Source organism: Bos grunniens, chromosome 25 (genome assembly GCF_055505025.1).
Source record: "Bos grunniens cultivar Pamir isolate PY7600 chromosome 25, Bosgru_T2T1.0, whole genome shotgun sequence".
In the NCBI taxonomy this organism is placed as follows: Eukaryota; Metazoa; Chordata; class Mammalia; order Artiodactyla; family Bovidae; genus Bos; species Bos grunniens.
This window is the reverse complement of record NC_141189.1, coordinates 9,728,607-9,741,278: the sequence shown is the minus strand read 5'-3', so window position 1 is coordinate 9,741,278 and position 12,672 is coordinate 9,728,607. Positions and strand designations below refer to the sequence as shown.

General features: G+C 56.8%; 1 protein-coding gene across 2 annotated transcripts in view; it reads right to left on the bottom strand.

Annotated features, from left to right (window-relative positions):
* CLIP2 (CAP-Gly domain containing linker protein 2) overlaps positions 1-12,672 on the bottom strand; it is a 75,158-nt gene that overhangs the window by 14,727 nt on the left and 47,759 nt on the right. Inside the window, exons 8-10 of one of the 2 annotated variants that reach the window (XM_086374587.1) lie at positions 10,426-10,486; positions 5,181-5,285; positions 2,332-3,267 (exon numbers count right to left, since the gene is read on the bottom strand). In XM_086374587.1, the coding sequence (XP_086230713.1) occupies positions 2,332-3,267; positions 5,181-5,285; positions 10,426-10,486 (1,102 nt within the window). The remainder of the gene's footprint in view (positions 1-2,331; positions 3,268-5,180; positions 5,286-10,425; positions 10,487-12,672) is intronic. The other variant, XM_086374586.1, reaches the window with a different exon arrangement.

Below are 12,672 nucleotides of genomic sequence, written 5' to 3'. Positions count from 1 at the left end.
AGAGATTGGTCCTGGGACTGTTTCCACCATTATCCAGAGGCAAGACTCCCAGCCTCGGTTTCCCATCCATAAAACAAGAATCGACTGCCACGGGGCAGCGCATGCAGAGCACGCCTAGACAGCTCCCAGAGGGACTTCAAGAAACGCTACTTTCTTTCTCTGCGTGCGTGCATGCGTGCTAAGTCATTTCAGTCGTGTCTGACTCTGCACGACCCTATGGACTGTAGCCCGCCAGGCTCCTCCCTCCATGGGATTCTCCAGGCAAGAATACTGGAGTGGGCTGCCATGCCCTCCTCCAGGGGATCTAACACTGCCTTTAAAAAACAAACCCGGAAGCAAAGAAGCAAAAAATCAACTAAGAAAAAAAAAATCTGTGTGGCAAACATCAACAGGCTCCTCGCTGCTTCTTAGCAGAAATTTCTGGCTTCCTGCACAAGCAAAGCTGGTCGTCCCCTGTAGTTTGCCAGACCCTAGCACTGCATATCAGGGCAGCGCGGAGTTGAGCAGGCAGTCACCTCCATCCGCCCTGTCCCTCATACCTCCGCTCATACATCCCCAGCCCTGCTTCAGCCAGTCTGTTGTGATTAACAAAGCCCCCTAGGTCTTTATTTATACACATTGCAGGGAAAACGGGGCACACATTAAACTTTTTTTTTAATAATTCCCATTCTTACACATGAGAACAAAAATCAAGTTGTCCTTGAACCTTTGAATCTGGAGGGCATGTGGGTCCAGACCAAGGTCCCACATGTGTGGAAATCAGTGGGCATTTCTAAGGTCACCACCCACTCCCTGGGGTGCGGTCTGTGACAGAGGGGCAGCAAGCCATCCTGTGGAACCACAGCAACCCCCAACCTCCCTGCCAAGGGAGTCCAGGTCCTGGGGCCCCAGGCCTGACCCTCCTGCCCTGAGCAGCCAACCAGGCCGTGTGCAACCTGGGGCTCTTCTTCTCCCCTCTGCCCAGCATCCTGGGAGGGTATTTGCTAATAGGGGCCCCCGCCTGGGAGAAGGGGGCAGATGGCTGGTGCAGTGGGGCCTTAAGGCATGACACAGGCAGGGCTCCTTTTACAAAAAAGGCACCCCCTGTACGGAGAACTTCTGAACACTGGTTGCTCAAACACTGAATTCTGGATTAAATGTACAAGGGGAACCAGAAGCTCAAGAACCACTGGGGCTGATAAAAAGGCAACCATCTTGGGATTTCCCTGGTGGTCCAGTGGTTAGGACTCCAAGCTTCTACTGCAGGGGCCCAGGGTTCAATCTCTGGTTGGGTATCTAAGATCCTATAAGCCTCGAGTTGGGGGGCAGAGAGTTGGGGGGAGGCAACGATTTTGCTGCGAATTGTCCCTTCATATAAGACTTTGTCATTCCGGGTACTTCTCTGGCCCTTAGGCAGTGGGGTTCAACAGGAACTCTGCCACTGATGGGCGAGAAACTCCGGGAAAGCTACTCCGCCTTGGAATCTGGGTTTGCTCATCTATGAAATGGAGCCAATATGGACCCCAAGGGAGTCCAGGTGAGATGGGGCATTCTAGGGCCTGCACCAGGTGTGGTGCCCAGATCCACTCACGAGGCCCTTCCTGGCCCATGGGAGCACCTGTTCTTGATACCTGGGGTCCCAGCCTCCCCAGTGTGCTCAGCTGGGACGTCTAGATTTGCAGCAAAGCTGATACGGGGGGCAGCAGTCTCCCCAGAGTCACAGCCTTCTGGCCTTGCAGAGCCCACTCCTGGGACCACTCCCCTACCCCACCGCTCCACTTAGGAAAGTGGCTGCCAGACTGTTGTTCCATCTCGTTGGGACTGGCAAATAGGGGGCCACCCTCAGGTGCCCGAGGTCGGCGCTCGGGTTGGAAATGGGACTCTCTTACCCCTGCCCAGGGGTGGGCAGGGTTTGCCTTCCACATCTCTGCCAGCCCAGTGCTGGAGCTCCTGGTACCAACGCCCTGAGGAGGCTTGGGAGCCTGCACGGTGGGACGTGCCTGCCAGCTGGGGAGAAGGCTGCTGCCCAGGGACACTCCTCTCCAGGCTGGCCTGTGGGGACCCAGCCAGGTCTGCTCAGACTGCTTGGGGGCCCCACGGTCACTCAGGCCTGCTGCCCTTCTGAACGGTCACTCAGGCTTGCTGCCCTTCTGAGAGAGGGGCCAGGGGCTCCTCCTCTGAGCCAGGTGCCCTGTGATCTCAGACTGGTATGCTCCAGGTGGGGCGGGCAACGGGGACACTTCCCTGGGCTGCAAACAAAAGGTCAACAGACGCCAGAACCCTCCCCCAGCAGGGCCCTTGAGCCCGGGGCCACTTGCCGCCCTGTGGGCAGGAGGGGCGGCGGCCACCTACATGGGTGTGCTGGGCCGAACACAGGGACTCGACGGCCTGGAGTCTGTTTTCGGTGACCAGAAGCTTCTCCCGCAGCCTCTCGGCCTCCTGCTTGCTCTGGGCTTCGGAGCGCTGCAGCAGCTCATAGTCCAGCATCTTCTTCTCGGCCAGGGAGATCTGCTCCTTGAGGAACTCGATGGCCTGCGCCTGGCCCTGGTACTCCACGTCCAGCTTCTCCAGCTCGCGCACGCGCAGCTCGGCGTCGCGGCATTGGTCCTGGGCCTCCTGCAGCTCCAGCCGGTGCTGGCTGGCCTGCACCTCCAGCTGGGCACACCAGTGCTGCTGCACGGCAGCCAGCTCCTCCTGGGCCTCCTGCAGCTTCTGCCGCAGGCCCTCCTTCTCCTTCACGTGCACGGCTGTCTCGATGTCATGCTTGGCCCTCAGGTTGCCCAGCTCCAGCTGGTGCTCCATCTTGATGCCCTCCATCACAGCCTTCAGCTCCCCAATCTCCTTCTGCTGGGCGCCGGGGCCCGAGTTCAGGGTGGCCTTGAGATCCTCCAGGGACTTCTGGTGGTCCGAGGCCAGCGAGTCCAGCTTGGACTTCCAGTTGTCCATGAGGCCCATGTTCTCGCTGGTGGCCTGCTGGACCTTGGCCTTCAGGTCCACCACCTCCTGCGCGTACTTTTCGTTGGCCGCCCGCAGCTTGTCCACCTCCGCCTGGTAGGCCCTCAGCGCCTTCTCGTACTTGTCCCTCAGCAGGCCGCTCTCCCGCTGGCGCTCCTTGCTGGCCGACAGCAGTCGCTCCCGCAGCCGCAGGGTCTCGGCGGCCTCAGGGTGGTCAGCGGGTGGTGGGCCCGAGTGGAGCAGGCACTGCTGCAGCTCCTCGATCTCCTCACGGCGCAGGCTGAGTTCCTCCTCCAGCTGCAGCACCCGCGACTTCTCGGCCACCGTGGTCAGCTACCGGGAGAGAGGGAGACCGGGGTCAGCGGGCCGCCAGGTGCGGGGGCAGGGGGGCGCAGGAGGACGTGACAGGGGAAGGTCACGGGAAGGACACCCCATCCCATCTGAGCACCGCCCCCTGCCTTGGGCCCCAGTGATTCGGGAACTCAATGGTCCCCGATGCCCTAGCCGGCTTGTGACAAATCCGTGGTTAAAAGAAACCATCTGGGGGCTTCCCTGGTGGGTCCAGAGGTTGACTCCACATCCCAATGCTGGAGGTGCGGCTTCAGTCCCTGATGGGGGAGCTAAGATCCGCGTGCTGCGTGGTGCAGCCAAAAATAAATAAAGCAACCAAGGAAGAAAATGGTTGGATGGCATCATCGACTCACTAAACGTGAGTCTGAGCAAACTCCAGGAGACAGTGAATGACAGGGAAGCCTGGCGTGCTGCAGTCCACAGGGTCACAAACAGGCGGACATGAATGAGCGACTGAACAACAAAGAGGGGGAGAAAAAAAAGGAAACCGTCTATTTGAGGTTATGGTTTTCTTCAAGTTTAAATTATTTTTAAAGGGTGGACATGACAGAGGGAATTTTGCACTATCTTGCTCTAGAAAAGTCTCAGCTAGAATGAGTGGATTCACAGAGAGGCTGTTTGGAGGGGGTGGCCAAAGAAGGGTCTGCCATTTTAATGCCTAACACAGAAAAAAAAAAATAAATAAGGCCCAGACCCATCTTCTAATGGAAAACTCTGAGATCAGAGGCTCCACCTGCCCAAATCCCACTTTGATCAAGTCGGTGGTCAGGGATTGGAAAATAATATACTTGAGAGTTTTACATCTTTTATAAGCTTAGGGAATTTGTTTCTGCAGGTGACCTCTAGTTCAATAAACATGTTTTTGGTTTTTTAAGTTGGGCTGAACCCTTCCTAGAGGAAGATGCCCAGTGTGGAGGGCTTCGGCCTGCCAACTGCTTCTGCAAGCAGCCGCTGTGCACACACGTGTGTACTGCACACGCAGTCCCCTGGCAACGGCCAGCGTGTGGACAGGGACCGTGTGCATCTGCAGACACCCACAGGACATGCACACTCACTCGTGTGCAGAGGCCAACCCGCAGAAACCGGTGGTCACCCGCCCCACACCCGCACGCTGTGCACAGTGGTTTTTGTCAATCACTGCTGGCTGTCTGTTTAACTCTCTCATCAGGGGCCCTGCAGCTGGGCTGGCCAGCTTGTTTGGAGGTGGGCCTGCATAGGAGGCCAGCCCCTGGCATGCATGGTGGGCAGGGAGGGGCCAGCAGGGTCTACAGACTGGATTCAGACCGTACCCTGGGACTCCGGGGGGACTTCACTCCCACACAGAGCTTTCCCTGACCTAGGAACCACTCAGACCCTGGGGCTGACGGAGAATCATATGCCTTGGGGATCCCCTACTCCCTCAAAGTCCCACCACTCCTTCAGCCCCAGGTCCTTCAGGCTGGCCCTTCGTGCCACCCTATTGAAGACCTTGGATCTCCAGTCTCCCGACCTCTGCCTTCCCCAGCCTGGGGAGAAGGGAGGGGTGGATGGGTCCTCCACACAAGGGGCGGAATGTTCCCAAGAGCCCCCAATTGCTGAACATGACAGCATTGTCTGGACAAGGCACGGGTGGGGCAGTGGGAGAGGCTCTCAAAGGACCTTCCTCAGGCAGTAGGACCACGAGCTGGGGCCCAAAGTCCGGGAGAACCAAGACCTCCCCCTCCTCCAACCAACATCACACGGCGGAGGAGCGCAAAAGCACGTTCCTAAACCGGCACTGCCCTCCTAGAAGGGATGCAAAACGGAGAAACAAAAACCCAACAAAACTGGGAGGAGAGCAGCCAGAGAGAGAAAATAATAAAACGGGGACGCTGACAGGGGCGTTGGCGGGCCGAAGCGCTGGCAGCGGCGGTTACCCGGTTGTCGGCTAGTTCTCGGAGCAGCCGCTCGGCCTGCGCTTTCTCCAGTAGCAGGTTTTGCTCCAGCTCCCCGATGCGCGCGTGCTCCAGCTGCGTCTGGGTCTGTCCACCCGGGGCGGGTGGCGAGGTGGGGACAGGAGAGAGGAGCACAGGCGAGAGGAAGCCGGAGAAAGAGAGAAAAAAGAGAGAGAGAGAGAAGCAGGTCATCTTCTGTGCGCAAGACAGGAGAACAGGTGGAAGGAAGAGAGGAGGTCTGCGGAGGTGCCCGCCTCTCGCTGCCGGATCTGTTTAAGGGCGGAGGACAGGCTGCAGCAACCTTGCCCAAGCCAGCCCCTGAATGGGGCAACCACGGGCACCCGGGTCCCTTCTGTCACCCCCCACGTGGCCCTTCCTTTCGCAGCTCCTGGGGAAGAGCCCCAGCCTACTCCCCACCTCGCATCAGGGAGCCGAGCCCGTTTCTCACTTTAGGCACAGAAACCGGCGCCCAGGAAACCCCAGGATGGATGGATGAGTAAACGACCCCAGGACTCCTGGTCCCCAGGCCTGTCCTGAAGGTTGAACCAACTGAAAGGAAGGATTTCAAATACACCCACACCATCATGATTTCCCCCGGCCAGCCTCCTAAGTGGAGGCCAGGCTGTGTCTCCCATCGCCCTGCCCCGAACCTGGCCCCAGTGGTGCCCACTCCCCGGGGCCCCCCGCCGCGGACGCCTGGTCTCCCGAAAGCACAAGGGTGCTTTTGTCCCAGCTTCACAACACCCGCTTCACACGCTAACAAAGCCCGACATTCTCAGGGCATCCAGGCTGGCATTTCGATTTTATCCCAACAGATCTGCGGGGGCAGCAGGAGGCTCAAGGCTCTGGGCATCCAGAAGGGTCTGGACCCCAAGTTCTCAGCAGGGAGAAGCCAGAGGGTTCGCTGCATCCTTCGGCTCAGCCCGACATCACCAAGGAGAGACAAGGTGACCACAGACCTGAGCAGCAGTCTGGGGAGGCAGGCTGAGCACCACAGCACTGCTGTGCAAAACCCAAGAATACACACCCAACACGAGCAAGGGAGACGGTGGCAGAGCAGACTGACAGAGTCGTCTCAGCAACTCTCACACAGTTCATCAAGAGCTATAGAGCCCTTATGTCCTTCAGCTCCCAATCTTATTCCTGTGAATTTTCCTAAAGGAACAAAGGTGTCTCTCTCTTCCCCAAGAGGGCAGCATGGCGCAGTGCTAAAAGACAGCCATGCTTGGTCTCTTTCAGAAAGTTAAGGGCTAAAGATGGTTACTCAACCCCAGCCTCGCAGAGGCCATGTTCTCCCCTGCTTCTCTCCCCCAGATGGTGGGCATGGCAACCCTGCCTGGGACCCACACTAAATTGAAAAAAAAAAAAAAGTGAAAGTGTTGCTAAGTTGTGTCTGAGTCTTTGCAACCCCAGGCACTAGACAGAGCCTGATCACAAATACCACACTGGTGGTCCCAAGGGCCAGAAAAAGCCTCTAGCTTCACAATTTCAAGGTCAACTTCATTTGGTACCCCAACCACTGCAAAAGCCCCCTTCCTGTCACTTTCAAAACTCTCAGCCTCCTGTTCCCTGGGTTGGGGTCTCCCTGTGGGCACAGGGGAACTCATGGGAGGTGCTTGCTTAATTTAATTAAGTTAAGTCCTAGAAGTTTGGGGCAGGAGAGCACCTCTGAAGGCTAGATTTTAGTGAGATGGACAATCTGGCTTTTATTCTGCTCCAAGGACACTGCCCAGGGTGTGAGGAGCAGCAGCCACCACGGTTATCCGCAGGGCGGTGTAACAGTGGATGTAATTTTTGTCTCACACACCAACTTTAGAACCTACCCCATCCCGCAGTGTCTCGGCTGTCTCTCCAACTCACAGGAGAGAGAGGCCATGCCAGCAGGACAACCTCAGGCTCAGAATCACCCAGCAACCTGGGACAGCGTGAAGCCTAGAACTCAGATGTCTGGATTTCAGAACTGGGGCCCTTCCCCAAACCAAGCCTGACTCCACGGAGGGGAGACACTGGTAACAACACAGAGCAGTGATGGAGGCTCCGGCCTTGGGGACTCCCTGTGTCCCTGCCCCCATCCAAATCCTGGAGGCTAGGTGAAGCCTGGCCTGAGCCCTTGACCTACTGTTCTTTTCTCTTCTCCTTGCATGCACAGTGTCTACCCTACTCCAAAGCACAAAGCCTCTGCCTTGGGATGCCCTTCAGGTAACAGAGGCCTGGTATTATCAATCAATGGCAAGGGGCCGGCAGAGAGTTACCCCAACTGCACAAGGGGCTCTGAAGGTCATCACCCCTTTTCATCTCCCTCCAGGCCTCGAGCTGCACAGCCAGTTCCCAACAAACAGCTGGTTCTGAGTTCCGTCTCTTCCCATTACAGTGGGTGTTCGCAAGCCAATGAAAAATAACAGCAAGATGCTATCTAATCAACAGAACAATAACACAAGCCCCCTGGATGATAAATCCCCAAATTTCCCGTCTATTTCAGAACCTCAGAAGGTGACCTTGTCTTTGTACATGTAAACAGTCATGATGAAGTCACCCTGGGTTCAGGTGGGCCTGATGACTTCCTTTTACGGTCACGTGAAGAGACACAGGGACACACGGGGAGGAAGGTCACGTGACCATGGAAGCAGGGATGCCATGACAAGCCAAGGAACACCAGCGGCTGCCACCAATCCTACTAGAGTTGAGAGAGAGGCATGGAATTGACCCTGCCCATACCTTGATTTCAGACTTCTGACCTCCAGCACTGTGAGAGCATCGATATATGTTGTCTGGAGCCGCTGCTGAATTGTGAAAGTTCTTCCTTCTGCAGCCCCAGAAGGTGCTACAAATGCCTGTCACTTGCTCCTCCTGGTGGAGATGTCCTGTGGGTACGCTGGTGCGGAGTTTGGGGGAGGACCAAGGAAATCGTGGGCTTATAAAGAGCATTTAATGCCACAGACTGGATGCTCTCAGCCAAAGTGAAGCCTGAGACTGAGCCCCTGGACAGGCCAACAGTCAAGGTCAGAAAGGCGGTGAGAGGTTGTCATGGGACATCTCGCACAGTTGGGGGAGGGACGACAAGCAGAGAAATGGGGTCACATAGCTGGAGGGGTCCTAGGAGGAGCTCGAGGAGGTGTCTGGGGGCTTATTTTTGACTTTCAGGTGGATGGGGATGAGAGGGACTTGGGTCCATGTGCCTTCCGGTTGCCATGAATATGGTCACAACAGAAACGGAAGCAATGGGACTCCACTGCCCTTGGACTGAACTAGCTGTCCGTCACCGTCTGCCCCACCCCCTCCTCTCTCAGCCAGGGCTGATTGGATCTGGGGTGGGCACCCGATCCAAAGCGAGACAGCCCATTGGCTAGCCTCGCTAGCCAATCAGATTCTCTCAAGAGGACAGCTGGGAGGCAGTAAGTGCTGGAGCTTAGGCGGGGCCGGGCAGGTGGATGTCAGGGCAGAAGGGAGGAGACGTGTCAAGAGATCTGCAGACACACTGAGACAGACAGACTGACCAGGAATCATGAGAAGAGGGAGGCGAGTAAGAGGGGAAGAGACTCCGTTTCTGATGCTGCTCCTCCTTCCAGTTCTCTGAACTGTCTGCCTTTGGTGCTGTGAGATTTCCCTGCAGCCTTTTAGTAACCCGCCCGCCCACCCCCTACTCTTTGATGACTGAAGTTAGCAGTTACCAGATGTCTTTGCAATCACAGGTGCTTTTCCCGGGAGTGACCTCCACCCCCAAAACCCTTCGCAGCCACCCCACAGAAGAGCTTGCTAAATGTCAACCACATAACTGGCCCCTTGGCTAAGCGAGAAACTTATATTGGAACACCGGACGCCAGGCTGGGGTTCCGACACCAGGTTGTGCCCCAGTAGCCATCCTTTAAGCTCAGGCAGCAAAACCCGTCCCAACAGGGGCAGCCGTCAGTGACCCTAGATCACACATATCCCTCCCCAGCCAGGGTCATTCAGGGATAGGACAGCCATTTGTACAATTTTGCTGAACGCTGGAAGTCAGAGGGGTTTTGACACGGCTCTTTCACAAAATCAGAAACCGTAGTTTCCCATCAGAGCTCAGAAATGATCCAGTGCAGTGATTCCCAAAGTGTGGTTCCCAGGTCAGCATCACCTGGCAACTCATTAGAAATGCACACCCTTGGATCCCACCCAGACTTACTGTATGGGCACTTGGGTCCAGAGTTCTGGGTCTGAACACACCTACTGGGTGACGAATTCTTAAGCTGGGAAATCACTGACCTGGTTCAACCTCCTCATTTAACAGAGGAGCAAATGGAGGTCCAGGGAGAGGAAATGGCTGCCCAAGACCAGTTAGGGTCAGGACTGGAATGTGGAGAGGGACTGAGCTGACTGCCCTCTGCCTCATCTGATGGCTCCGGGAGTCCACATTTTCTGTCACCTCCCAGGGAGCAGGGAGCGTCATGGAAGAAAGGCATTCCTACCCACCCAACTGTGAGCAGCCTAGTGAGCCCTGTAGACTCCAGACGGTTTGGTGAGGAGGGCTGGTGTCTGTCTTGGGTGGCAGGGGTCCTTAGGTGCTTTATTAATTGATGTGAGTGTCTTCCATCCCTCAGCTCAGAAAGGGTGAGTGGGATTGAAGAGGGGGAGTGAAATTCCACTGGTGCCCAGACCCCTTGGCCAGGTGGTGTGACTTGAAGAGGTGCTATCACTGGCCATCCTTATGGGCTACACTAGGGAGTCAGGAGTCCTGGGTCCTGGTCCCAGTGGCTGCTGAGGTGCGCCACGACTGGGTGAGTCCCTTCTGCCTTTCTGAGCCTGTTTTCCCATCTATAAATTCTGTGACTCAAACACAAACTATTCCCAGCCAAAGTTTTAGCTGGAGTTCAAGATGAACGGAGGGCCCAGGGAACACCTTTAGGGATACTGCCAAGAAAGAAGGGACAGGGAGCCCAGCCACCATGCCCTCAGGCCAAGCTCTGTGGATTCCCTGGGTCCATCCCACCCAGCTGCTGACCAGGAAGCGTGGCCCCTCTGGGGCTCCTGGAGCTGAGCCACTCGACTTCTGATGCCCGAGTCTCTCGTGACGGGCCCCTCCCCATGCTCCCAGGGTATGACCTTTGACTCTTCCCCAGTTTGTCTACCTCACAGTCCCCATGGCCCCCTCCCACATGGCTCAGAGTTGCTGCCTGGACCTCATGATGATTTTCCCTTTGAGGGCTAAGCCTGGGGTGCAAGCCTAGAGGGAAATTTGGGGGCCTTTGACCATTACCTCCAGGTCTCCCTTGGTGATGGACTCCTCTTCCACTCGGAACTGCAGGTCCTCCACCTTCCTGCAGGGGGGGAGAGGGGGCTGAGCAGGCTTCACCCACAGGGGTCCGTCCGTGCTCCTGCTCAGTCGTGTCTGACTCTTTGCGACCCCCTGGACTATAGCCCACCAGGCTCCTCTGTCCATGGGATTCTCCAGGCAAGAATACTGGGGTGGGTTGTCATTTCCTCCTCCAGGGGATCTTCCTGACTCAGGCATTGAACCCGTGTTTCCTGCATTGCAGGTGGATTCTTTACCCGCTGAGCCATCAGGGAAGCCCATAAGTGACTCCTACCCAGGGGGGTGGCCTTTGCCAAGTCAGCAATGGCAGAGAGAGCCAAGGCCACCAGAAGCTGTGAGTCCACATTCAGAGTACCTAGAAGGTACTATCCCAGAGCCTCATGGCTTGTGGGGGCGGAGCCTCATGGCTGGTGGGGGCGGAGCCTCCTGGAAACCCCCAGCCCTACCAACTTCCTGGTCCAAGCTCTACCCAGAGAACATGGACTTCTCTAAAAAAGAAGACATTGCTTAAGGAAAAGATCCCCGGTGTTCTCCTTACTTGCTGCAAGTAATAAATCCTTTATTCTCCTGCAAAATAGTTGTGTTTAATGCAGCATCTTGCCCCTCTAGGGTGGTTGTGGGAATAAATGATAGAATAAATGATAGAATGGACAGAATAAATGATAGAATGGATAGTAAATGAAGCAGAATCAGCTCTGTTTTCATCATAGCAGGGAGCAGATAGGCTGCATGAAACAGTCTATGGGGAAAGACAGAGGGTGGGCTTCTTCCCCTGCTGACCCCATCCTCACTCACTCCCTCCGCTCAGAATCAGGGCCCAGGGTTCCAGCCCCCACCACTTGGGCTGCTCCCTGATGTGGAGGGCCCCCAGTGCCCTGCTGCAGGTGTGGGGCCCACCCTCAAGTACACTCACCCACCCACTCACCCCCAAGAGAGCACTGGGGAGAGACACAGGCACGTTACAGGTCACAAAGCGGCTGCTCCTGGGGCCTCCTGACGGCTCTCAGCACACAGAGGATGAAACTGAGGCCCAGAAAGGGCCAGTGACCTGCCCAAGGTCACACAGCAAGCGCCGGGCAATGCTGGCCCTTGTACCCAGGACTTCCTGAATGCAACTCCCACGATGTCTCAGGGATCTGTTTTTGTTTGTTGGCATCAGGCGCGTTGCCATGGGAACCAGTTGTGTGGGCCCTGCCGTTGGTCTCAGGCAGATATAAATAAGCCCTCCTCTCCCGCAGTCAGACAGTAACAACAGCCCCTAGAGCACATGCCTGGGCTGAAAGCCCAAGAGCAGACCCAAGTTGGGGGAGGTGGGGGGCTGGGGCTGGGGGCTGCCTACTGCACAGGGGGAGCAGAAGCAGCTGCAGAAATCTGTATGTCAGCAGCTCGGAGACAAAGAGAGGCTCCTGGGCCAAAGGAAACCCTGGCCCTTGTGGGCTCTGAACCCCGCCAGGTGCTCCAGGACCAAGTCAGCCCAGAGACCCCACACGGAGGGAACACAAACCCCACTCACCACCCTGGCAGGTCACAAAGAGCCAGCGGCACCACTAACAAGACTAGTGACCTCAGCGAGTCCCTTCCCTGCTCTGAGCCTCAGTTTTCTCATCTGTGAGCTGGGGGCAATACCTCCCTGGGTTAATAGTAAGACAGAGAGACGGTGCAGGTGAAGCGCCCAGCCCGGGGGCTGACCCCCAGGGGCAAGGTGTTTCCAGTGGCCTTTTCCTGCTGCTTCTGAGCCTCAGTTTCCTGACACGTGAAATGGAAATGAAGCTTCAGGACACAGGCTGCACGCTCCACTGGGAGGACCTGCCTAGAGCAGAGGCGGGTAGTCCCTGTGCTGAACTGGGTCACAGCGTGGGCACGTGGGGTACACGTCTTCCTAGTGAGAGGTCCCCCCCAACTGCCCTCCCTGGGCATCCTCATGATGCTGCACAAGCCAGGCAGGGCAGGAACAGTGAACCCCACGTCAGGAAGGAAAGCAGTGACAGACATGGTGTCTCCCAGTTGCTCAGCGCTGTTGTCGGGCGCGTCACTGGGGTTATCTTGCAAGTCCTCCCAACAGCCTGCAGAGGTGGGGGTCATCACCCCACTTTGCAGATGGGAGGACTGAGGCTTGCAGGGCTCGTGTCACCAGCCCAGGGGACACAGCCAGTACACGGTGGGGAGGCGGGGTTTGGGCCTGCTGGTCCC